The sequence below is a fragment of the Mastigoproctus giganteus genome, chromosome 6 (genome assembly GCF_048544385.1).
Source record: "Mastigoproctus giganteus isolate SK-2022 chromosome 6, ASM4854438v1, whole genome shotgun sequence".
NCBI lineage: Eukaryota > Metazoa > Arthropoda > Arachnida > Uropygi > Thelyphonidae > Mastigoproctus > Mastigoproctus giganteus.
The window spans coordinates 6,276,033-6,303,249 of NC_143580.1; the positions used below are offsets into that span (position 1 = coordinate 6,276,033).

Sequence of the window (27,217 nt, forward strand, 5' to 3'; positions counted from 1 at the left end):
TATAATTAATCGTCTTGAAATCTTCTAAGTGCTGCTGTTTCCAAATAATTGTAGACAGTTTATAATAGACTGCAGCCTGAAAATAGCTTTAAAAAGCAGAGGTGGAAGAGGAAATTGCCCCCATCAGCCATTTTTATCAATTTTGGGCTTACAAAAGCTGAAATTCTCTGGAATTCAGATACAGAAATTAAATGAAAGCAAATGAAATGACATATAAATAGACATAGAAGATAGTATTTCATCAAAAAAAAAAAAGTAAGAATAACAAGTGTTTCTTTTACAGTGTTTTATGAATTTTTTTACTTTTTTTTTTTTCAAATTTGTAAAAAAAAATTTTTTATAAATTTTAAATTCTGATTTGATTTTTTAAAATTTCACTCAGGGCAACAAAGTCAAAATAAGAACAGATTAATATCTAAAAACAAAGTTTTTCATTTCAACAAATTTTAAAAACCTTCATGAAGAAACTCACTCCACAACTGGTTGCTAGCAAAAAAACTCACAGCCCAAAGTCCACAAGTTTGTCAAACTCATTCCTAAAAGAGTTAATATATGTGCTTATTTACAAATAGCTATTAAAAGATTTCAGTTTTTTAAAGCTGTTCTTGAAACTTGCGTATTTTGAAATCATGTTGATTGGTAAGAAAACCTTATTTTACCAACATTGAGGTTGTAGGGCCCTAATATTGATTAAAATGCTTTTAAGACAGCTTTCTTTTTATTCTCTAGGGAACTAGGGGCCAAATTGGAGCTGTTGACACCATCCAAATTGAAGGAAAAATTTCCATGGATTAATACAGATGGTGTGGCATTGGGATCATATGGTAAGAATTTAATTAGTAATTTATCTGTTGATAAATTTATTTTTAGTGTTATTGTGAATTTATGGCAAAAGCATACATTTTTTTGCTATAAACTCACTTTACTTCACCAATAGTGTTATATAGTACTCGTAGGCTGTGCCATAAACTCGCTTTACTTCTTTTGATTTTCCTGCACACACTTATATCTCGCATACTTCCTGTCACTGGGTTGTTAAGGCCTCCACATTGCCCATCTGCCTGCATGAGATTCCAAATAAGATTTAAACTCGAGTCTTGGTAGTAGCAAATACTTTAAATAAAACAGCAATATACTTCTCCATTAGAAGAGTATATTTTATTTAGAGTAGTGCAATATCAAGTCAACCTGGTAAGCAAACTTTGTTTCTAAATGCTATTTGCAAAATGCAGTTTACCCAAGTAGATAAACACATACTATTTGCAAAAAAACCCCAAGTACATAAGAACATACAAATTATATATGCTTCCCTCCTCACACAGGTAACTATCCAGTTGATCTTTGAATTTATTCAAACTGTCAGCCTCAACTACCTGCAAGGGCAACTTGTTCAAGCAATCAACGACTCATTGGCTAGAAGAGAAATTCGTTTTGTTTGATATCAAGTGACTTTTTGGTAAGTGGTGTTATATAGCATTCGTAGATCATCTAACTACTGGAGGTCATCAGCCCTCCAGTAGTTGTTAGGAAATAACATGATATTTTACCTGTTTTTGTAAAACATTAGACTCAAGTCCTAATGGAAAACTGCAATTTTTGCTATAAACTCACTTTACTTTACCAATAGTGTTATATAAATGCAAAATGGCATTTATGCCATATTGCAATGGATAACTACTTGACATTTTCACAGTAAAAGTAAATATAAGAAAACACAAATACGGTAGAATCAGTGTTTTTCCCATCTTAGCTCTGTAAAAATCACAAATCTACTCCATCATGGAATACTGTTTCCATATCTGAAATGATGCTTCCTAGAACATCTCTTAATGTTCCAGCTGGCACACTTGGATATATTTTATTACACCATAAACTGTATAACTTACAAATTTAAGAATTATAAGAGTGTGAATTTTAGTTGTCCTCCAGTATGAATACTGGCAGATACTAAAGTTCTGTCTTCATCATTAATTATTTTTTAACTGGAAAAGTTTAGCCATAAAAAAATCTTTATGAATTTTTTGATGTACCTACCATGTATGTCAAAGAAGCCACTTTGCTGTGTACTTTCAACAGTTTCAGTTTCCTTTTTTTTTTTTTTTTTGTCTGCTCACTATACCAACACATTTGGCTGGGAATTTTTATATATACTGTATAATAAGATTTGTATTTTTAATGATTTTTTAAAAATTTTTTTATCTTATTATACATATCATGCCAGAATTAAGAATATATTTATAAAATATATTCTTAATTCTGGCATGATATTATTAATATATTTCTTAATATATTCTTAATTCCCATTTTAAACCATTTCTTCTTTCACTCACCCCATCCCCTCCCAAAAAAACACTGATTGGTGAAGTAAAGACATCATGTGCCTGTCATTATTTATGGTTTTTTTGCACATCTGCTAGATGGTAAAACTCCTAGACACTATTCAAAACTGAACAGTTGGGTTAATAAATGATCCTTCTCTTATAAACTTACTTTACCTCCTGATGTGCAGATGTTGAGTTCCTGCTGCATGCCTTCTCTGGAGATATTTCCATGGACAATGTTTTATGAATTAGTGTCTGTAATTCCATCTCATTTTTTCTTTCTTCCAACTATTCTGAACATATACACCGGTGTTCAAAGAAACTGTATCACCTAGGAATTTAACATTTCTAACTCTTTTTCACAATGATATGTTACATTAATGACTGCCATCACAAATACAAATATAAACAAAAGATATTTATTAATAGTTAAGCAAAGCTAAGTAATATTTGACAGATGCTCTCAAAATATTCCAAAATGAGCATTTGCAACCTTCATACAATAGTAGGAGTAGTGGCATGTGATGCAAGAAAGAAAGTGTATGAGCTTATACAGCATCAGCCAAAAAAAAAAGAAAAAAAAAGTCACACCATTCCCTCCAAATGCCTGTCCAGTTCCTCCTTAAATTTATTCAACCTATCAACTTCCACAACGACAGATGGAAGTTTGTTCCAGCAATTAACCACCCGCTGGCTAAAGGCAAATTTCCGCACATATATTCTACATCTGTCTTTTCTTAATTTGAATTTATGCCCCCTTAAGTTTGTAATCTGAACAAGAGGAAGGATCCCATCAGAATTCAGCATGCTCAACCCATTCAAGGCCTTATACACCTCAATCAGATCACCGCGCAGGTGCCTAGCCTCCAGCCACTGCAATTTGCAGAAATTAAGCCTCTCTTCATTCTCCTCACCAATTTGGGGAATGATCTCTTCATTCCCCTCACCAATCTTGTTGCCCTTCTCTGTACACACTCTAGCAAATCTACAGCCTTCCTAAAATGAGGCCTCCAGACCTGTATGCAGCACTCAAGGCGTGGCCTGACCTGACCATTGCCTTATACAGAGGGACAATCACCTCCTTTTCCCTGCTAGCAAAATTCCTATATATCATTGACAAAACCCCATGACCTGCCCTGGCAGCCTGTCTGCATTGCTCAGAAAACTTCATATCTGACTGCAAAATTACTCCCTTTTTTTTTTTTTTTTTTTTTTTCATTTTCTACCACCTTAAGTGTTAGTACCACACAGTTGGTACATTTCTCTGGGGTTACTTCTACCCATATGCAGTACTTTGCATTTGTCGAGGTTAAACTTCAGTTGCCACTTCTCAGCCCATCTTCCCAAATTTTCTAGATCCTGTTGCAATAACACACTTCCATTACTGTCATTAACAACCCTGCCAATCTTTGTATCATCTGCAAACTTCGACACTAAGCCTGATATACCTTCATCAATATCATTAATAAATATACAAAACAACAGTGGACCCAACACCGAACCCTGTGGGACTCCACTAATAACATTAGTCCACGAAGAGCTGCACCCATTGATTACCAGCCTCTGTCTTCTCCCACTCAGCCATCCTTTTATCCATTGTAGCAACTTACTCTTAATACCATTCTGCTCCAATTTGTACAAGTCTTCCATGCTCAACAGTGTCAAAAGCTTTCCTGAAATCCAAATATATGATATCAAAATTATTTTTTGCATCCAGTTCCTTTGCAACCACATCATAATATCCTATCAAATTTGTCAGACAAGGCTTTCCCTTAACAAACCCATGCTGTGTCTGAATTATTGCTGCAGTCTTGTCTAGATGATCCTGCAATGCATCTTTAACCAGTGACTCCATTATTTTACCCGGAACAGAAGTTAAACTAACTGGTCTGTAATTACTCGTGTCACCCTTCGATCCCCCATTGTGAATTGGGGATACATTTGCACATCTCCAATCTGTAGGAACCTCCCCCGAGTCCAAGGACGCTCTCATAATTATGGCTAAGGGTTTGCTTAATTGCATTGCCGCCTCCTTTAATATAACTGGATAGATCCCATCCACCCCAGGTGCTTTTCTTATGTTTATCTTCAACAATTTCTCATCCACTTTGCCCTCAGTTATTACAAAATCATTAAGCACCCTGCTACAATTTGATAACCTTCTGCCATTTTCAAACTTTAATAACTCCTCATGTGTGAATGTAGATGCAAAATACTCATTCAGTTTGTTTGCTATCTGAGCAGGACCATCAACAGTCGAACCATCGATATCAAGTGGACCAATCTGATTCATCCCCTTCCTTTTAGAGTTTATATAAGTAAAGAAATCCTTGCTGTTTTTCTTAGCATCCTTTGCCAAAGATTTCTTGTAATCTGCCTTTGCCTGCCTAACCTCCTTTGTGACCTGATTACAGACTAGCTTGTATCTGCCATAGCCTTCTGAGTCGCTTGATAATTTATATACATCCCATGCATTTTTCTTCTCTGTCACGAGTCTCATTAGTTCATTTGATAACCATTTAGGCCTAAACCTTGAACAATATTTCTTACTAGGTATGAACCTTTTAGTAGCTTCCATGATTAATTCCTTGAATGCTTCCCACTTAGAATTTACTGTTGGTAACATCGTCAGTTGAGACCACTGTACTCACCTTTACGGAAGCAAAAAGCCTTTCCTTTACCCCTGATGGTAATTATATCTTTAAGTAAATCCCACATCAGTACACTGCGATCACTGCCACCTAGTGGTTCCTTTATCTGCAAATTCTTAATACACGAATGATCACTGCTAATAACCAGATCAAGAGTATCACCTCTCTGGTTTCCTCTCAAACATGCTGCTGCTGCAGAAAACAATCATGCAATAAATCCACAAAAGTCTTACTTGTGTGTGAGTGACCAACCCACAAGTTCCAGTCAATATCTGAGAAGTTAAAATCCCCCATTATAAAACATTCTGATTTACTAGCCCACTCTATTTCTCTGTACAATTGGTTCATTGTATTCATTTAAGTCATTAGGCCTATAACACACTCCTACTCTTATTTTTGCTTTCGCAGTGCTTATGTCACACCAAACTGACTCAACAATACATTGTTCATCTATATCAACTGGATGCACTTCTTTTGATTTTATGTTTTTCTTAATTAACCGCATGACACTTCCTCCCTTCCTATCCTTTCTGTACACATTGTACTCCCCAAATTCCAATTCTGCATTCCTAATATCAGTGTGACACCATGTCTCTGATATCCCAACAATATCTGCATTTGATGTCTTGACCAATATTTCAAATTCATCAAATTTATTTACTATACTTCTAGCTTTGGTATACATGCTCCTAATCCTAGTTACCGTGACACATCCCATATACCCACCTGTTTCACGATGACTGCCATCAGTCGCTGAAACCCCCAGCACCCCTCGCTCCAGGTCGCTACTTATTCTAATAGAAGTTGTGCAAGAATCACTTTCACCTCTGCCTGCAGCTACTTTTAACCTTTTAGTCTGTGAATCCCCCCAAGCTAGCAGTTTTCTGACCCACCTAACACTGCCTCGATAGCATCAGCAAATATTCTTGCACCCTTTCTATTTAAGTGTATTCCATCCCTATAAAAGCAGTCTCTCCTGTTAACAAGAAGCCCTCAATTTGCTTCAGTTTATCATTTTAAATGGAAAACAAAATGAAAAGTTCACATGTGCAAACTAATATTTAGTTGAATCGCCTCTGGCCCTGATGACAGCAGCACACCATCGAGGCATAACAAAATCAATTTCTGATGATAATCAACTGATAGTTCATGGTTCCAAACACAAATTATGGCTTCCTGAAGTTCATGAAGAGGCTTTGGTTTCTCTCTGGCAACTGCAGATTCTATAGGATTCAGGTCTGGGCTGTTTCCTGGCCAGCTAAGAGTTGTAATGGACCGTTCTTCCAAAAACTTTTTTTCACCTGTAACAAATGTAAATACATTACTGTCGAACTTCTAATACGGAAATGAAGCTAAAGTAACTACAGATGTGCCTACTTACACTTTTTGCCCGATGACAAGGAGCAGAGTCATCCTGAAAGATGAGGTTATTTTGTAGGTTGAAATGGTCTCTAATGGTTGGCAGCAGTTTATCTTCCAGTATAGCCAGGTATCCATTGGCATTTATGGAACCTTTTATAAACTGTGGGTGAGCTACTCCATGATATGAAATGCACCCCCATATCATTTGGCTGGTAGGGAATTTCACTGTAGAAACCATACACTGGATGGTATTTTTCACAGGTTGAATTTCTTCTCATCTGAGAAAATAACTGACTTCCACTGCTCAGGGGTGCATTTACCATGCTCTTTATGCCAAATTAATCAGGCCTTTTTAATTTTTTGTGTGAGGAGGGGCTTCTTCTTAGGACGACTGGCTACAAGTCCATTTTTGAAGAGGCGACTTCTGACTGTTACTGCACTTGCTACCACTAGAAAGAACTAGCACAGTGAAATGCTAAATTTTAGCAAACAGCTCAATTTCCATTTATATTGCTTATATTTCTACAAGGTATTTTTATTTATTTATTTTTTTTTTGTATACAAAATCCCTCTTTTTTTTTTTTTTTTTTTTTTGATTTGGTAGTTGTTGGCGCATCGGCTTCTGTGGCCATATTGCACCTCCCAAGGTTTTTGCAGTACTTTGATCCAAGCCCGAGGCGGGAATCGAACCCGCGACCTTTGGGTTGCCGGGCAGGTACTATACCCACTCGGCTAGCCCGGTCGGCCACAAAATCCCTCCTACATAGAACCCTTCTATTGCAGTTTAATGGTTCCTTTCTAATTAAAGAAGGAACTGCCAGAATTCCATTGGGTGGTACTCTTTCTGCTCTTCTCTTATCCACCTTAATCTTATCTGTACTGCTTATGCAATGGCCCCTGCCCATTGCTTACGCTGATGATATTAAAAATCTGGGCAATTTTCATCTGAAATCTGGATGCACAACAAAACAACCCACTTATTAATAATGCTATTAATCTTATCTCTACTGCCTATGCAAGTTCCCCTCATTGCTCTTGCTGATGATATTAAAAATCTGGCATTTTAACCTCAATTCAGGATGCACAAAACAACTCACTTATTAATAATGCTATTGCTATGAGGGGCACTTACATAAATAAACCTAATAAATGCCTACATTTCTTTCTCCAAGAAAACTTCTCCACTTAATCTCAACTCATATTGAGATGATTAAACCAGTTCTCTGTTAAAAATCTTGTGGTAGTCTTTGATACTAAACTTATTTTTCATTCTCACATCAACTTTTTAAAAATCTCTATCTCTCCCTAAGATGTGGCTTTTGAGAGCTCCTTCATGTCTCTAACCTAGTTGCCATTTTTCACTATATGAAACCTATCTTTCTTCTATCTTATATGCTTCCAAAAAATCTGGTCTGATGTTGCACCCGCCCACATTAAGAGGTGGGAATATCAGCTCCTAACATGGGCTAACCTAAAAACTGGCCATGAACACACTGTCTCCCACAGTACAGTGGCAACATTTGGTTTCGCTCAAGAAGTTTCTTCACATTAAATCTTTACATGCAGTTTCCAAACTCTTCTCAAATGCTTGGCACACCTCTCCTATTTGGGATAAGGTTGGCTGGCACATTTCCCTCAGGAGTATTAGATAGAAGCCATCATTAATTCCTCTCTGTAATTGAATTGTCTTTTTTCTTGACAGATTCATTCCTTATCCATCACTCATTCTTATTCAATTGTTTAATGTTGATGTATTCTTATTCTGTGTAGACCACCAATACTGCATCTTCTAACCTTTAGGGCTACATGTTTTATTTCTTATTATTGTTGTTGCTCTTATATTATTTCTCCCTGATTGGAGGATTCCCCTCCATGACGGGTACTGCTACCAAGTAAACAGGGTGGTTGTAATGTCTGGTGTTAATGTCGGTCGAGGAAACCTCTGACTATCCTACAGGTGTTCAGGATTGGGACTTTCTGGAGTTCCTTGTAGGTGTTCTCTGGGGGACCTATTGCTGCTAGGCTGCTATGAAAAGTCTTTGGTACCATACCAGTTGTTGACACGATGATTGGGATGGTTGATACTTCTTGCATATGCCACATCTCCTTGATCTCATGTCTCAGGTTCGTGTACTTTCTAATTTTTTCCTCATGGGTTTTCTGGACATTGCTAGTGTTCAGCACTGCTATGTCAATCAGGTAGGTAGCCTTTTCCATCTTATCCACAAGGGTTATGTCCGGTCTGTTGTGCGGGATGGTCTTATCCGTTATTATGGCTTGTGGGTTTGGGTCTCTAGTACAGCCCGGGGTTCGTACTTGTAGTATCATACACTTTCTTTGATCAACTGGTATTTCCTCGCTAGCTTCTGATGTATTATCCTGGCTACCTTGTCGTGTCTATGAGTGTACTCAGTCTGGGTGATCACCTTGCACCCTGCAGTGATGTGTTGGATCGTTTCTGAGGCCAGGTGGCATCGTCGACATGTGTCATCTGACATTCCGGGTTCCTTTGCGATGTATTTTCTGTAGGTTCTGGTGTTGATTACCTGGTCTTGGATGGCCAGCATGAATCCTTCAGTCTCGGGGAAGAGCGTCCCGCTTGTGAGCCATGCATTGGAAGCAATGTTATTGATGTGATCTTGATGGAGGTCATTGTAGTGTCTGCCATGGAGTGTCTTCTTTGCCCATCTTTCTGTCTTCGTTTCTTGTACCATTTGGGTGGGAGAGGTTTCCCCGCTTAGGTTGAGTAGGGTATACCACTTATCTATCTTCCTTATGGCCTGGTGGAGTGGTGCTGTGTTGTTCTCGAAGTAATCCTTCAGGTTAACTATCACTGTTTTCTGTTGTTCTGTCAGGTCTATGAGGTCCCTTCCTCCCTCTTTCTGAGGTATTGTTATTCTCTCCACTGCTGACTTCGGGTGGTGTTGGCGACTCTTGGTCATCATTGTCCTTGTCTTTCGCATGATATCTTCTAGCTCGGTGTTAGTCCAATCTATGACCCCAAATGTGTATGTTATTACTGGAGCTGCATAGGTGTTTATGGCTTTAACTGTGTTCCCTCCATTCAGTTTTGCTTTCAGCAGGCTTCAGAGTCTGATGATATTTTCCGGTCAGGTACTTCTTGATTTCCTTGTTCCAACTGCTCAGCCTGCATCATCCCTAGGTATTTGTAGGTCTCTCCTTCTGTCATTAGCTTCAATCTCTTTACCAGTCAGCAGCTGGTAGTTTTGGCCAATTAATTTTCCCTGGTGCAGTGTGTGGGTCTTGCATTTTTCTAGACCAAATTCCATCCTGATGTCCTTGCTGAATTCTTTGGTGATCCAGAATAGTTGCTGGAGTTGCTTCTCGGTTGCTGTGTAGAGCTTGATGTCATCCATGTACATCAGGTGGGTGAGGGTGTACAGGTTCTTTCTTCCTTCTTTGAGGTTATATCCATACTTGCTGCCATTGACCATGGTGGATAACAGGTTGAGTGCTAGATAGAACCACAGTGGGCTCAGAGCATCTCCCCGAAAGATTCCTCTTCTAATGGGGGTTGGCCTGGTTGTGATGTTGTTGACCTTAATGGTGGTACTCCATTTCACCATTTTTGCTCCTAGGAAGTTTGTCACTATCGAATTGACCATGTAGATCTTCAGGTTCTCTATTAGCCAGCTATGAGGTACGGAGTCGAAGGCCTTGCGGTAATCGATGTAGGCCGTGTATAGGTTGCGGTGCTTCTTGAAGGCTTTCTCCATAACTGCGGCATCTATGGTTAATTGCTCCTTGCATCCTTTGCTCCTCCGCTTGCATCCTTTCTGCTGTTCGGCCATTATGTTCTGACTCTCTAAGTGGTCTGATATCTTCTTAGTTATGCAGCTGGTCAGGATCTTGTACATCGTTGGGAGGCCTGTATTTCGCCGGGTTTCTTGTATCTTCATCTTTAGGCTTCAGATATGTGACTCCTTCAGTGAGAAACTTCGGGATTGTCTCTGGGTGCCTTATCATTCAAGTGAACTGCTCTGCTAGGTGCTTGTGTGTGCATGTGAGCTTCTTGTACCAGTAGTTGTGGATTTTATCAATTCCCGGGGTTTGCCAGTTGTGGGTGTTCCTGGTCGACTGTTTTACTTCTCGAATCTCCCACTCTCTCATCTCTTGTATGTCCTTTGTTTTCTTCTGTTCTACCTCTATCCAGGGTGCTTTGCTGTTATGTCTTACTTCACTGCTCCAGATATTTCCCCAGAACTCTTCGATCATCTTCTTCTTGGTGGTCCGTTTCCTGCTTTCTCATCTTCACCCAGTTTCCTGTAGAAGGCTCTTTGGTCCTTATCAATGATTCAGTTGTTATTTTCCTCTGGGAGCTCTCTTTGTATCGGTGTAGTCTCTTGCTGAGTGCAAAGAGGTTCTGCTTCAGCGTGTCTAAGTATTCTCCTATTCTCTGATTTCTGGTCTCATGTTTGCTGTGGGCGCTGTCTCTCTTGAGGATGCTCTTCACCTTTCCAATCAATTTCTTATTTCTATTACCCTGTTGGTACTGGGTCAACTGACTTATCTTGACTCTTAATACTTCTATCTTCTGCTGAAGTCTTCTTTCCCAAGCTGGCAGTTCCTTCTGTTTTCGGTTCTTCTGCTGCTGATCTCTCGTTTCTCTTCCATTAATCCTAGTGGCTGCTATGGCAGCACAGTATACGGCTCTGTGGATCGCCTCCAGCATTGCACCATTGTTGTCAAGGTAATGTGGCATTATTTGCCGATTGATGTGGTCTGTTACTCTACACGAAATTTTATTTGGCCTCTGCTTAGGTATCACGTGGGTCCTTGTGGGGTCCATTCCTTCGAATTCTGTTAGGGCCTTCTTCCACTCATCTTCTATTCTGGGCGTAGCACACGCTTCTTGATTAGACCGGGGTTCGAGCCCGTCACCACCAAATACGGAGGATGCGGAAAGGTCAGGGAATGACCACCGCATATCCCGGAGCAATATGGCCTTAGTTGCTAATGCTCCTAAAAACCAAATAACAAACAAACATCTATTCTGGATGGCATGACCTCGTCTCTTTCCACTTCAGCTACTCTGGGTTGTATTTCTTATTGCTGTTCCTCCTCCGGTTCATTGACATCCTGCTTGATTTTTTCCAAGATGGCAGGAGCTATTAGGTTCTTCATGATGATGGTCCTTCTCTGGTCTGCTAATCGCCTGTTCGGTGACCTGAATATCCAGGTATCATTCTAACCACTTGGTATGTAATTGCGATCTGTACATTATCATATCGGTCTCTAGCCTGGTTATTTCATAGTATGCTGGCATGATGTATGTATTCATTTCAATGCTCCACTTCATGCATTGGCATTTTCTTCCTTCCTGGGTGGTCACTAGCGCAGTTGCGTAGGTGGGGCTGGATGGTCTTGCCCTTCTCTTGTGGTAGCCTTATGGGGAATAGCACCACTTGCTCCACTGTCTTGCTCGGGAGACTGTCTCCAACTTTTCGAACTGACTCCTCTGCCTAAGGCCTGAACGAGTGACTATCCTGTGCCACACTCAATGCAGTATGAATAATATTTATCTGCGACATCATCCATCTATGGAGGTGGACTTGTTTAGCTTTGGCTTATGTCCAGTGGTCTATTTATTTATTTAGTTAGTTAATTCTTGCGAGTGACACCAGATGGCGCCACTATCTGCCTTAGCCGTCGCTCCACCCTTGAGGAAGGTAAGTCCAATGGGGTAACTTTCGCAATGTTCCCTTTTTTTATCATTTAATATTATTATTATATCGGTCTCCCAGCATAATAGAGCCGTGTTCGCTTCCACCAATGCGGGATTCGAACCCATCAATGCGGGAGTCCATCAGTCTAGTGTCTTAACCACTGGGCCATCGCACCCATTATTATTATTTATTTATTTTTTTTTTTTGAGACTTTTAATGGGGACAAACTTTTGGAATGACCTGAATAAGAGAAGGCAATTTTTGTTGAAATATAAAATACTTTATCCAGTTCAAAAACTGAAGTTAAATTTCATCTTGAAAAATCGTAACACTATTTTTGAAGAGTCAAATCTGCAAAGAAATGTCTCACATAATTTAAGGAACCGAAGAGCAATTGTGTTGCTTCACCCTAGGGTACTAAATAGATTTGGAGATAGGTATACAATGAATATAATAAAACAACTTGTTGGCTAGTGCAGATTTCAGGCTCAGGAGAATTTATTCTAACTCCAAATTAAAATTCTTAATAAGAAAATTTTTGATACTCAATGATACAATAGATTAGAATTGCTATGCAGATAAATTGCTATCTCTGTTTGCAGGCGGAATATACTATGTGTTGTGATTTCATTATCTTTTCTGTTAGATAACAAATTTATATGCAAAAAACTGTTGTAAATGAAGAATTACAACTTGTTGTCAAGAAATTTACTTTTCTTAACAAGTTCATTTATTGTAAACAAATTCTCTTGATAAAAATAAATTGTATTGTATTGTATTATTATTATTACTATAATAATAATATAATTCTTGATGTAAATAAGATTCATTTTGTTATTATTTATGTATTTCGTAAACTCTTCTGGCTGTATTGAGTATGTTGTATCCAATCAATTTGCCTGGCATAACAAATAAACAGATTTTTTTTTATTTATGCATTATTATGAAATGTTGAAAAAACACTTAGTTTTAAATTTTTGATTGTTCATTCTATCTCCTTAACCAAATAAACATATACATGCCATTATGTAAAGCTCTTATTGACCACCTGCTAAAACATGTAATGGTACTTCAAAAATTGATCAGTAAGAGCTTTATTTTTGTTATTTATAATTTTTGTCAGGATTAAAGTTAAAATGAACAAGGTATAAGTGTAATTTTAAATATTAGTAATTTTCCAAAATCAATTAGGTGTTTTTAGATGGATGAATTTTTATAAAACACTTCAGAAAGTTTACATCATTAGTACAGCACTCCCTGAATAGTTAAGATTCAAAGCATTAAATGTCAACTGCTAAAATTAAAAACCCTTAATAAAAAATAAAAAAAAAACTCCCTCAGCTTTGAAATAAAATAGCCATGTACAAAGAGATATAGCATATCTTTAATTCTGCTGCTTTATTTTTTTTATCAAATAACAGAATCAGCTAGAAAGCCTCTATCCTAACTTAACAGATAATTTTTATTAAATAGTTTACAAGTACTAGTTTCTGCTTTTCATTTCTTTCTTATCTTGCCATATTTATTTTTATTTGGAAAAGTATGTATTAATGAATGGAAATTTACTGATTGAAAGAAGAAATGTCCAAAGTGTTACGATTATAATGTTACTCTATTAGACTAGAAATTATTTTTAAAGTTACTGGAATAAAGTAACCTGGAATAAAAGTTTCAAGTTTTAAAGGCTGTTTGATTCATGTAGGACTTGAGAATGAAGGCTGGTTTGATCCATGGGCATTGTTGACAGCTTTCAGGAATAAAGCAATGTCCTTAGGTGCAAGGTACATAAATTCTGAAGTTGTAGATTTTGAACTTAGAGTAAAACATCGATCTTCGTTTTCTCCTAATCCACACAAGACTGTCAATCATCTTTTGGTGAGTTAGAAGTTTTGAAATTTAAAAAAAATCAAGAGTTTTTTTTTTTTTTTTTTTTTTACATGAAATTAATACTAGATGTTTTTATCCAGAAGGAATATTATAGTACAGATAACTTCACTTTTTAGTACATCTTTATAAAGAAAATTCTTGTGCTTTTGATTTGTCTGGCTGTCCGTATTTAATTTCAGAAAAACTGTTTTTAAATAAGAGTTAAAATACTGAAGTTTTCTTAATGAATTGTAGAGTACAATAAGACTTTGAATCTAAGCAGATGGGAATTACTTTTTTGTTTATTCATATTTACACATCTTTAAGCATTTTAAGAAAACTTAGAAATAAAAAAGCTTGTATTTTGTTTGGTGCTTATGTGCATGCATACATAAAATAATTGGGTATCTACACAGTTATCTTTATGGAGTCTAGTAGATTTGGTGTGTTTTCATTTTTTGTGATAAAGTACCCCTAGGATAACATTGGACAGGCCTTTACAATATTTTCTGTTTCCTGAGATTACCTACAGCAATGCAGTTAACATTTAGACACAGTAAAACAATTTTTATGTAAATTAGTTTGTTCCAGGAATTAGTAGCCTGTGACACTGATGCCATAGGCAACAAGGTATTTCCATGAAAATTACCACAAAGATGCACAGGCATGTTTGTGTTTCAATTTAATTCCAAGGTAGTGTCTTAAGTGCATTTCAAAGCTGATATGTAGACCTTTGATTTCAGATATTCATGACTGGCACTAAAGTTCCCATAAAAGTGTGAATCCACCACAGCATCATGCTTTATGCCACACTGAGCACAGCACATGATACTGGAAGGTTGCCAGTGCATTATGTGCACATATTTCTGTATTTATATGCACACTTGCACTCGAGTACCATGATATTTGCTTGTTTTAACCAATTAAGAGATTACTGAGAATGAATTTACTGCTTAACTTTGGAATATCTATGTATTTTCCATGCTGCAAATCCATCCTGTGCTATACATGGACAAAGCAAAAATCGACTAGTAATTACTATGCATAGATTTTTTATGTATAATTTTTTTCAGGTAATAGTTACAATGAAAATTCACAAAATTAAGAGTAATTGATTGCAGTCCATATTTAGAAAATGGCATATCAGTTCCATTATTTATATTATTATTATTTTTTTACCAGCACATTCACCACATAAATGATTCCTCTTCGTCTTGTTGATAGAAGGAAATGATTTTTAAAAAATCTCATATCTTAGACAGTGATGTATCTGCTGTCTCAGAGAAAGCAAATACACGCAGTTTCTTACTATAGGATGTGAGAGGAGTGTGGAAAATTTCTAAAGTTTTTGAAGTGACTGTTAGAGATTGCCATGTCCACAAAAAATAAAAACTACCAACGTATTCTGTTGGTAGTTTTTATTTTTAATTCTCTCCTCCCCCCACAAATGATGCTAGTATGTATGATGATACCATAACTGATACTCTCATTCTGAGGAAGGCAGATTATAACATTACTTTCTTGTCTGTCCAATGAGGTAATATTCTTTATAGGATAAAGGTCCCTTTTAGTATCCCACTATTCCATGCCATTTTAACTTTTTAGGCACATTTTTATTGAATGCTTAAATTTCACTTGAGCTCTCAATTTAACTCTTAACCAGTAAATAAATAGCTGAACCCTATACTCAGATTGATTGTATAGGGACAAGGACACAAATATATATGGCGCCTCCGTAGCCAGGTGGGCAAGAGCAGCAGTGCATAGCACATGCTTCTTGATTAGACTGGGGTTTGAGCCTGTGACCACCAAATACGGAGGATACGGAAAGGTCAGGGAGTGACCACCACATATCCCTGGAGCAGTATGGCCTTAGTTGCTAATGCTCCTAAAAATCAAATAACAAACAAACAAATATATATTATCACTAATATGAAATTTATTCTTAACATAATATATAAATTTGATATTTATTTGTTATTATTTTTACTGTTTTGTTTTTTCTTGTTTCTGTTTCTGCATATCTTGTTCTAATTTAATATATATTAAATTAGAACAGGATATGCTTTATGACCCACTTCACCCTTGGACTTGGTATATATCATGGTCTTTAGCTGCCAATGTACTGTTAATGGTCAAACCAGTCAGCTAGTCCATCCATTTTTAGGCCCTGACCTGGAGAAATTAGTGTGGTGCTTGTTAAAATTTTGCTAAACTACAAGGAAGTTTTTTTTTTTTTTTTTGAGGACTGTGCAGCCAAATAGCCAAATCCAGCAATAGCACAACTGCAGAAATATTTTAAGTGGTGCCTGCCTCCGTAGCCGAGTGATCAGGAGCAGGAGTGCAGTAGCACATGCTCTTTGAGTAGACCGGGGTTCACGCCCCTGACTGCTGAATACGGTCGATCTGCCAACCCGCACAGGACTAGCGTGGCAGATTATGGTCCATTTTCTCTCAGCATGAATTGTTGAGGAGGCTTCCATCCTGCAGTGGGTTGATAATGGCTGCACTTTTTTACTTTAATTAAAGCTAGTGCACGTTACCTTTATTAGTTATTATTTTTCTAAGTTCACCTTACACTTCTTAACAGTATTATGTGGCACATAAGTCACTTACAAATGCTGGCTGCTCTAGCATGAAGTTATCCATGAACAATAAACATTATGAAAGTCCCATATAGAATTGGTTAAATGTGTTCAAAAATATAAAAAAATTAATGTTAAATTTTAGTAAGCAGCTTTATTTTCATTTATATATCCATTTTTATGCATTATTGTGAAATGTTAATGAACTCACTCTTATTTTTAAAAATGCTGTGAAAATTTTGATAGTATGTACTTGCCACCAGTGCATAGTCATCTCTTCATATAAGTCCTCAAAAACCACCCTGTATAAAAGTTACTATACTCTATTTACTCTAACTTTACTCGTGACAAATATTTATTATCGAGTAAAGTTTAATGTTTAGAGCTATACTCGATAGATATATATGAACTGGTGTTATCATTTACAAAGTTTGATTCATTATTTGTTGGCCAGGAAACATTCTGCACATTTTAAGCATGGTAAATTAATTAAAAAAAATTTAAAAAAAAAATAGAGAGAGAAAAAAAGTACTTTATATGAGGGCCCATAATTTTTTTTTATTTATTTATTTTTTTTATTTGGCTGAGAAAACATTTCACAGCCAAAGATTCAACATTGTTCTTTTAGTGGCATGGTAAATTGAAATGGGGAACAGTGAAAAATGCACTTTAACTTGTGTAAAGTGCCTTCAATTCTCTCAATTGTGTTCTTATCACCAACATCAACTTGATATATATTAACGTATTGTGTGTTTGTGAGAAGTTGACAATGTAATAAGACATCAATTGAAATTAAGAAGCATGGAGAAACTACATGCAACAATGGTTTTTGTTAGGTTAGTTGTTCTTGTAATTGTTAGTTTCTCCATGGTGTATACTTTGAAAAATAATTAAAAAGTGAACTGATGATGCAAGTTTTTTGTGTATTTTTTAAGATTTAGAAATGTAAAGATGTGAAAGTAATTTTTTTGTTTGATGAAGATACTGATAAGCTTGCTTTCTTGCATCAATTACCACTACTAATCTAGCCTTTTGAGATTAAAGGACCTTCCCCTGAAGGTTTGGCTTCATTTTGTAATATATTTCTTGCTTACCAGCTGAATCATTTGCTTGAAGTTCTGAAACCAGTGAAAGTAATTTTTTTTATTTGTATATTTCTTTTCAGATGAAAACTGAAACTGGTGAGATACACAAACTTCAGTTTGCAATTTTGATTATTGCTGCAGGGCCCTATTCTGGTGAAGTTGCCAAATTACTTGAAATTGGTAAAGGATCTGAAATTCTGTCAGTACCATTACCTGTAGAACCAAGGTATGAAATATTTTCTTCATGAAAATATTAGTTCTTATATGCTTTCTGAAGATTTATAGCAAATGTGACCAGTAATGCTGGTGTGTGTGTGTGTATGTGAGAGAGAGAGAGAGAGAGAGAGAGAGAGAGAGAGAGAGAGAGAGAGAGAGAGAGAGAGAGAGAGAGAATGTGATACCAGTATATAATTTAAAATTGTATAAAATGGAACTGAAGCTAGTTTACATTTATTTATTAGGAAGATTTGTGTTAGTCATAATGGAGATGAAGTCACATTATCTTTGTTCTGTACTAATTAATTGATATTTTCTGTATGGTTATCATTATCTCTTTTCCTAGTGCATCAAAGACGCTGCATTGAGTTTTTTGGTGACTTATTTCCTTCTGGTATTTATGGTTTCAAGCTACTGAAAGTAGTAATGACAGCAGTACCTTGTCCCTTTTTTTGTTCTGCAGCATGTCACCGCAAACTTGCAGGCCATTATCCAAAATCATAAGATCTGAACTGCATAGTTGTCAATGTGATGTATTGTGGGCAATATACTTGGTCCATCATTGAGAGTAAATTGGTGTAATTGGTGATAAGAGTTCATTACTGAGATGCTCTCTAACTCTCACTGTATCTTGTTTGGAGTATTATGAAATTGTATAGTTTCTGCTATTCTTGCAGCAGTCAGATATAATGCCAGCAAATTTCTCAGCATGTTCTCAAACAAAATGTAGTTATACTATTTGCTGACTTATAAGTAGGAATGGAATAAATGTACAGCTGTTATGTATGTATTTGACAACAATTGATCTGTACTTAGTTATGTGGGAATACTTGCCATCTCGGTCACTCTGCAATTTGCATAATGGCCTTGCATAATTTGTATATGGGCCTAGGCCCTGGAGGCACGTATGGGATGAAGTTGTTAATATATATATAAAATGGCCTTGCTGTTCAGGTTTTGCATATTTGTCATTCATTGTGGTTAAGATAGAGCTTATTTGGATGTTTGGAATAATTAGAAATGTGTAGAAAAATAATTGGAAAAAAATAAAATTGGTGTAACTGATAATTAAATGTGATGAAAATTTTTTTCACATGCAGAAATAAATAGGCTATTTCCCATACTTGTTGCTTGTATTGTTCATTCACCCCCTTTTTTTCTAATTCAAAAATTTTATATAGACTAAATTAAACGGATTAACATACTTTATTAAATATTTGATGTATTTTACAAACTTAAAAATCTATTTTGCATTTATTTATCTCTGTACATAGCAAATTTAGAAAGTTTCAGTTTTGTAACATTTATTTAGGTAACACATTTCTTTTCTGAGAAGAAAATGTTTGTCAGTACTTTATATATATGTGGCATAATGCTTGTTTCTAAAGCATTAAACAATTGTTGTTACTTTGCAAACAACAAACAAATGTAGTTTATACAAAGATAATGTCAGGCATTTTCTTGAGTGCACAATATGCAATAGATGATTAGTGAACTGTCTTTGTTTGAAACAGTATTTTTTTTTTTTAAAACTTCAGTGAATGTAGTATTACTTTGATTAAATCAAAATATGAAGTTACATTTACTTATATAACCAGTGACCACCCATTGCATTTGGGAATAGCCTACCTTTTCTCTTTGATTCCATTATTTAAAAAAAAAAAAAAAAAAAAAGTATTGAAAAAAAAGTTGGTCACTTAGATGAACAACAGTTTGCTTTCAGTCAGAGAGCAATTGACTGCCGGAATGAATTTCCATCTGGTGTGAAAATAGATAGTTCGAATTGAATAAATTTGAGGAACAGATTATATTAGATGGGATGGAAAGATGAGGTGGTTTTTTTTTTTTTTTTTTTTGTTGATGCTGTGCAAACTTGCTTTCTTGCATCATTTTCCTTTACTAATACTAATAACTAATAATCAGAATTTTAATAGTAAGATATAACAAATGATTTTAATGATGAGTTCTCCTGATGCTAAATAACATAGACCTCTGTGGAATTGGTCTGTATTATTCTCATTCTGTGTGCAAAAGGTCTGAGCTTTCAGTTTCCAATGGAAACAGCAGAAGTTTCTTATTAAGGTTTTTTTCACCTGTGTTTATAGAGTTACTTGCACATTCCTTAGAAATTTGGGTTTTATCTCCCATGTGTATACAATTTAAAGATATATCTCATAGTTTTTTATTTTATTTTTTTCATGAAACATATTTTAATAAAAGGATGCAAGTTACTGACAAAGTTTAGCTGGGGGTGTTAAAATTTGATAGTTATTATATGCAGAGGATCTACTGTTAAATAGTAGTTTGCAAGATCTTCAAGGTTCTTTGAATAAATTAGATAAAAAAAATAAAAAAAAGATATGATTACTAAAGATGTTCAAGAATTACTGGTAGAAAAAGAGGCTGACAAAGCTGTTTTGGTGGAAATGGCATCGGAAGTAAAACCAAATCAATTCAGAGGATGATAGCGCAGATGAAAATTTTGAGTTTCCAAATTTTACTCTAAAAAAACATACGGGAAGGCATAAAATTAGAATCTTATTTTTTGAATGCAGATTCTTGAATGAAAGGAGCCCAGAGTTCAAAAGGGAGTTTCAAAAATGCTTAGTTCCATACAATGAAACTGGGTAGGGAACTAAGCAAAAATGCTTAGTTCCATACAATAAACATATTGCTAGGTAGGCTCTTTGCCACCATGCCGGTGGTGGTTGACACTGTGATCAGGTTAGTTGTACTTGTTCCATGTGCCACATCTCTTTTGACTTCTTGTCTAAGGTCTGTGTACTTCCTCATATTTTCCATCATAGGTTTTCTGGAGGTTGCTGATGTTGGGCTCCGCTGTGTTCATCAGGTGAGTAGTCTTTTTCTTCTTGTCAGTAAGGTTTTTGTTCAGTCTATTGTGCAGGATCATCTTGTCTGTTCTTATGGCACAGTTTCAGTACAACTTCTGGGTAGGAGTTTCTAGTATGGCATGAGGTTCATACTGGTAATACAATATATTTTATTTGATCAATTGGTGTTTCTTCACTAGTTTCTGATGTATTATCCTGGCAAGCTGGTTGTCTGTGATCACATTCTTGGTGATCACCATGCATCCTGCAGTGTTGTGCTGGATTGTTTCAGGAGACAGATAGTATCATCAATATGTGTTGTCTCTCTCTCTTCAGGATCCTTGGTGATGTATTTTCTATAGTTTCTGGTGTTGCTTACCTGGTCTTGGATGGTAAAATTAATGCTTTAGTGCAGGGATAGTGTCCCACTGATGAGCCATGCATTGGAAGCCTCCTTATTTGTGTAGTCTTGATAGGGGTCATTGTAGTTCTGCCCCGAGTGCCTTTGCCCATTTTTCTGTCTTCATTTCTTCTGTCTGGACGAGTGCAGTCTCATTATTGAGGTTGAACAGGTGGGGGTGCTGTTTGTCTATCTTTCTTATGGCCTAGTAGATTGGCGGTGTGTTATTTTATTATTATGACTTTTTTGCCTCTTTGTCATTTTTTTTCCCACCCATGATAGGTACTGGTTACCAGGTGCATGGGGTGGTTGGTTATGTCCGGTTACTATTATTATTATTGTTATGACTTTTTTTCCATATGGGATTTTTTTCCACCCCTTTCAGGTGCTGGTATCCATCACAAGGTGGAAAAATGATTATTTTATTTTTTGGCTGATGCAGAAAACCCTATGGCTTCATTAGCATTAGTAGAGGCATACGATGCAAGAAAGCAAGCTTATGCAGCAATCACCAAAAAAAAAAAAAAAAAAAAACCCCTCCCATTTCACCTCTCCATTCGTTCCAAATGCTTGTCCAACTCAGCCTAAATATATTTAGGCTATCAACTTCCACAACAAAAGATGGAAGTCTGTTCCACCAATCAACTACCCACTGGCTAAAGGCAGATTTCAACAACTGTCTTTCCTAAATTTGAATCTGTGCCCCTCAGGTTCTTAATCTGCACAAGAGGAAGAATCCCATCAGCATTCAGCTTGCTCATCCCATTCAAGGTGTTATACACCTCAATCAGATCACCTCGCAGGTGCCTACATTCCAGGCGCTGCAATTTGCAGAGCTTAAGCCTTTCTTGGTAAGAGTACCCCTTTGTTCCCCCTCACCGATCTTGTTGCCCTTCTTTGTGCGCATTCTAGCAACTCTACATCTTTCCTAAAATGAGGCCTCCAGACCTGTACACTTTAGGTGTGGCCTGACCATTGCCTTGTATAACGGGATAATCACATTCCTGTCCCTGCTAGAAAAATTTTATAGCATTGATAAGATTCCATGACCTGCCCTGGTAGCCTGTCTGCACTGCTCAGCAAACTTCATATTTGCCTGCACAATTACCCCCAGGTCTTTTTCACTTCCCTGAGTGTAGAACCACACAGTTGGTATGTTTCTCTTGGGTTATTGCTACCCATATGCAGTACTTTGCATTCGTCAATGTTAAACTTCAGTTGCTACTTCTCAGCCCATTTTCCCAACTTATCTCGATCCAGTTGGAGTAGCATACTGCTTTACTGTCATTAACAACCCTGCCAACCCTTGTATCATCTGCAAACTCGGACATTAAATCTGATATACCTTCATCAATATCATTGATAAATATGCAAAACAACAGTGGGCCCAACACTGAACCCTGGGGAACTCCACTAATAATATTTGTGCAATATGGCCTTAGTTGCTAATGCTCCTAAAAACCAAATAACAAACAAACAAACAAACAATAATATTTGTCCGTGAAGAGCAGTGTCCATTGATTACCACTCTGTCGTCTCCCATTCAACAATCCTTTTATCCATTGTAGCAACTTACTCTTAATGCCATACCTCTCCAATTTGTACAGCAGTCTTCCATGTGCAACAGTATTAAAAGCTTTCCTGAAATCCAGGTATATGATATCAAAATTATTTTTGACATTCAGTTCCTTTGTGATGACCACATAATAGTATCCAATCAAATTGGTCAGACAAGATCTCCCTTTAACAAACCCATGCTGTGTCTTAACTATTACTGCAGTCTTGTCTAGATGATCCTGCAATGCTTCTTTAACCAGTGATTCCATTATTTTCCGGGGCGCCTCCGTAGCCAGGTGGGAAGGAGCAGCAGTGCGTAGCACATGCTTCTTGATTAGACCGGGGTTCGAGCCCGTCACCACCAAATACGGAGTATGCGGAAAGGTCAAGGAATGACCACCGCATATCCCGGAGCAATATGGCCTTAGTTGCTAATGCTCCTAAAAACCAAATAACGAACAAATAACGAACCATTATTTTCCCCGGAACACAAGTTAAACTAACAGGTCTGTAGTTACTTGTGTCACTTTTGAACCCCCTTTGTGAATTGGTGATACATTTGCACACCTCAAGTCCATGGAGACCTCCTCTGAGGCCAAGGAAGCTCTCCTAATTAATGCTAAGAGGTTGCTTACTTCCTTTGCTGCCTCCTTTAATATAACTGGGTAGATCCCATCCACCACAGGTGCCTTTTTTATGTTTAACTTCAACAATTTCTACTCCACTTTGCTCCCAGTTATTACAAAATCACTTAGCTCCCTGTTAGAGTTTGATAAACGTCTGGCACTTTCCTTGAACTGATGATTAATAAAATAAAGTAATTGATCAAAACTTGGAATCTTCAGAAATGAGTGTTTTAAGAAAAATAAGTGTAAACAACAGATGAAAGCAGTATAAAACGACGTAATATAAATGAGGAAAGAAGAAAAAGTCTTGTTAATAATTCAATGGTAAGAGAAGCAAACTCAATATTGCATGGGTATGTAGAAAGGATAGGCAGAGGGTACCACGAGGAAAGTGCACCAGTGGCATCTATCAAGCATTAGAAGAAAGGAATAACTAGGACGAGAGAGAGAGGAGAGAGACTTGTCTTTATTGCAACAACCTTTGATTATAACTGGTTAAATAGTGTTGCATTTTCCCTTCACTGCCAAAAGGCCAGGGGTTTACTGATAAGAGGTATTAAAGAACAAAAGACATTAAAGAAATAATATGAAATAGGATAGCATGGAAGAAAATAATGAGTGGAAGGCTGATAGTAGAGAAGTTCTGATTTGTACTCTCATAGTAGTGATTATCTACTGGATATAATAGATTTGATGATCATATTGATGCAGCTAGAGCATTGTGTGTGTGTGGGGGGGGGGGGGTTAACAAAATCAATGATAAAAGTTTTATTGAACTTGATTTTTCATTTTTGCTCTGAGAAATGGAATTTATATTTGCATTTTCATGTGATACAGTAATAATGTGTTGCAAATAATATCATGTTTTAGTTAGTATTCTAGCTCATATTTAAATGGACAATTGTGTTGTTCTAATTTTATTTATTGGGATTACTGTTATAATCTAAGTCATATTTTCCTCTTCCTAGAAAAAGATATGTGTATGTATTCCATTGTGAAAATGGACCTGGTATAGACTTTCCACTTGTGATCGATTATTCAGGTGCCTATGTACGCAGGGAAGGCTTAGGAGGACATTACATTTGTGGTCGCTCTCCAAGTCCAGTAAGTTTATGCAAGTTAAATTTAAACTCAAATGTAAATATTTATTGTTATTGAAATAATTTATTTATTTAAATAAAATCAAATATCCTATAGGAAAAAAAGTAGGATCAAAATCTTTGAGTAATTGTATGATTATTTTATGTAAACTATATTTTTCGGCTGCATTGCATAGTTTAATGAGGGCATAGAAATTTTACGTGTTTTATAAATTTAATTTTAGCCTAATTATTATATATATAAAGTGTGTGTGTGTGTGTGCGTGCGTGCATGCGTGTGCGGAAAATATCTTTCCTCAATATAACATGAATATACTGTATGTAGAATGTATGCAATATTATGAATATCTTATTTTTAGTTTATACATCTTACATTATTTATGGACAGTTAAAATTGTATTACACACACATTTGTGAAGTGTGGTTCTGAAAATCTAGCTGCCCTCAATAATTAATTGGATATTTTTACACAGTCACAACAAATATCTGAACTCTTCTTGACTCAGCCGTATTGAGAATAAACAAAATTATTTGTATTACATTTTGTATTAAGGAAATGTAATAATAGACAGTCCTTTAAAAGTACAGTCAGTTCTGCTATAACACGGTACATGTGTTCCTAAAAATCTGTGTTATGGCATTTCGCACATTAAAAACAAGAGGGCTTGTGGGAAAAATAGGGATAGGGGCAGAGCACTCAAAAAAAAAACATTTTCAGTGTGGTTCAGTAAACCAATAAAATTGCTAACACAAGATTAAACATCCTAAATTTCTAATAAATAAATATTACAGTAAATATAGCACTGTAATATATCATACTAATTAATATTTCTGTTCACTGACATTTTTTTTTTTGGATTGTAAAATTTAAAACAGTAAAAAAAGATAAGCAATCAATAATGAAGAACACGACACGCACAAATTGCACAAGTGATATACACAGTAACAATTTTGTGCATTAAAAATAGGAAGCTTAAGAAATAGGAATGAACAGAAGGTTCTGAAAATTTATTTGTTTTTTATATGATTGATGATTTCATGGAAGGGGAAAACGCATTTCACCATAATAAGGTAAAAACCTACAGAATTCCAGCTATCAGTATTGTTGCAAATGCAATAAGATCGAGTTTAGTACCCATTTATAATTAGATTGCACTAACAGAAAAGCCCAATAAGCTGGGAACTGCAAATTGTTTTTATTGTTTTTTGGTAGTGACCTCCAGAAATGTACTCCTCTGCTTATGCTATCATGCCTCACGAAATTTCTGTTCGAACTGAAAAATGTGAGCTCCTGAAAACACGAGTCGGCCTAAAATATAAATTGCGAACACAGTGAATGGCAACAGTGTGTCTCCGACCAATGCAACTACAGTAAATAGGAACTATAGCTCTCACACATTTGGCATTTTTTAAGCTTTGTAAACTTGTATGTATTGCTGTGCAGATCGCTTTGTTCGGTGATGTTGTGTTTTGCGTTCACTTAATGCTACTCGCAGATGAAATTACATGAGCCAACGCGAAAATTGCATTATACTCACATTGTTCACAATATATTGGTCGCGTCGGAGCAAATTCACATTGCCAAAATGCACGTTATAGCAGAACTGACTGTATTAAATTTAGTGCTGTAATATCAGATATTGATCACTTCACATATTTTTTATCTTAGTGGGTATTTAGATATACTAGATATGTTTGATGTGCAAATGTACAGATTAAAATGAACTTGAAATTAATTTTTTTTTCTAGGCAGAAGAACCAGATGTAGCTAACTTAGATGTTGATTATAACTACTTTGAAAATGCAGTCTGGCCATTGATTGCTAATCGGTTTCCAGTTTTTGAAGCTATAAAAGTAAGCTGAGAGTACCATTATTATATATTGATGTCATGTTAGTAAATCCCTTAGAAGTTCTCAAATAATGTGTGAAAAAATTATAATTAGAGGAGAAGAAAACTCTGCGTGCACACAAAATGAATATTTATTATTCTTAATATTATAATAAAAACATGCAAGTGAACTGCAAAAAAAAAAAAAGAAAAAGTAAAATAACTATATGAGATTATTAAAAAGCAGCTTTACAACTTTATGTACTGTAAGAAGGTTACATTTAAAGTTAGTTAAAGCCAAAATCGTTTCTTTTTCACAACTGACAGTTATGCTTGTATGCATAACTGTTAATTTTGTGCATACAGGATATTGTGCAAAGAAAACAGACAGATGAAGTGGGGCAAATGTTTCACAGATTTCAAAAATCAACATGTATTGCAGTAAGCTGTCTGGAAATGGCTGATAAACTTCTATGTTGAGTGGGAAAAAATGTCTTGCTCGAGTGTATCATTTTCATTGATATGCTTTTCCTGTCATTGGCTATGTTAACACAGTTTTCATGTCCAGGATGCAGAAAAGTCACATTCACACTAGCTCCAAAGTAAATGCATTGATCTGGGAGAAAATTTATCTTATACTGATTTTTTTCACAATTTTTTTTGTGAAAAAAAAAAAAAAAAAAAACTTACTGTTTGTTTATCTTGATCAGCTCATGAAACTGTTAATAGCAGAAATCAGCAATGATGATGATTCATTGATTATCCTCCATTATCAGTGATAGGTAGGAGGTGAAGGGGTCTTATTCATTGGCTTCCACATTTATCAGACTTAATGCCACTTGATTTCTGTCTCTGGGTTACCAAGGAAAGTGGATGAAATGAAGGCCAGGATCACATCCACTGCTGTAGCACGTCACCCCTGAAACATTAGAGTTTGGGAAGAGCTTGAATTTTGACATTTCTCAAACCAGTGAAACCTGTATTGATATTTTTTAGCCAATTAAAATCTCACTATTCCTCTTTATTATGCATATCGTGTTTTCTTTTATTTTAATAAATAAACAGAACTTAAAGTTTGAAGTTGTAAAGCTACTTCGTAAT

General features: G+C 36.0%; 1 protein-coding gene across 1 annotated transcript in view; it reads left to right on the top strand.

The window, feature by feature from the left end:
• Positions 1 to 27,217, top strand: part of LOC150083866 (FAD-dependent oxidoreductase domain-containing protein 1) — a 46,657-nt gene that overhangs the window by 15,656 nt on the left and 3,784 nt on the right. Inside the window, exons 4-8 of the mRNA XM_090375472.1 lie at positions 730 to 824; positions 13,724 to 13,896; positions 17,638 to 17,783; positions 24,156 to 24,291; positions 26,037 to 26,141. Of these exons, the coding sequence (XP_090231598.1) occupies positions 730 to 824; positions 13,724 to 13,896; positions 17,638 to 17,783; positions 24,156 to 24,291; positions 26,037 to 26,141 (655 nt within the window). The remainder of the gene's footprint in view (positions 1 to 729; positions 825 to 13,723; positions 13,897 to 17,637; positions 17,784 to 24,155; positions 24,292 to 26,036; positions 26,142 to 27,217) is intronic.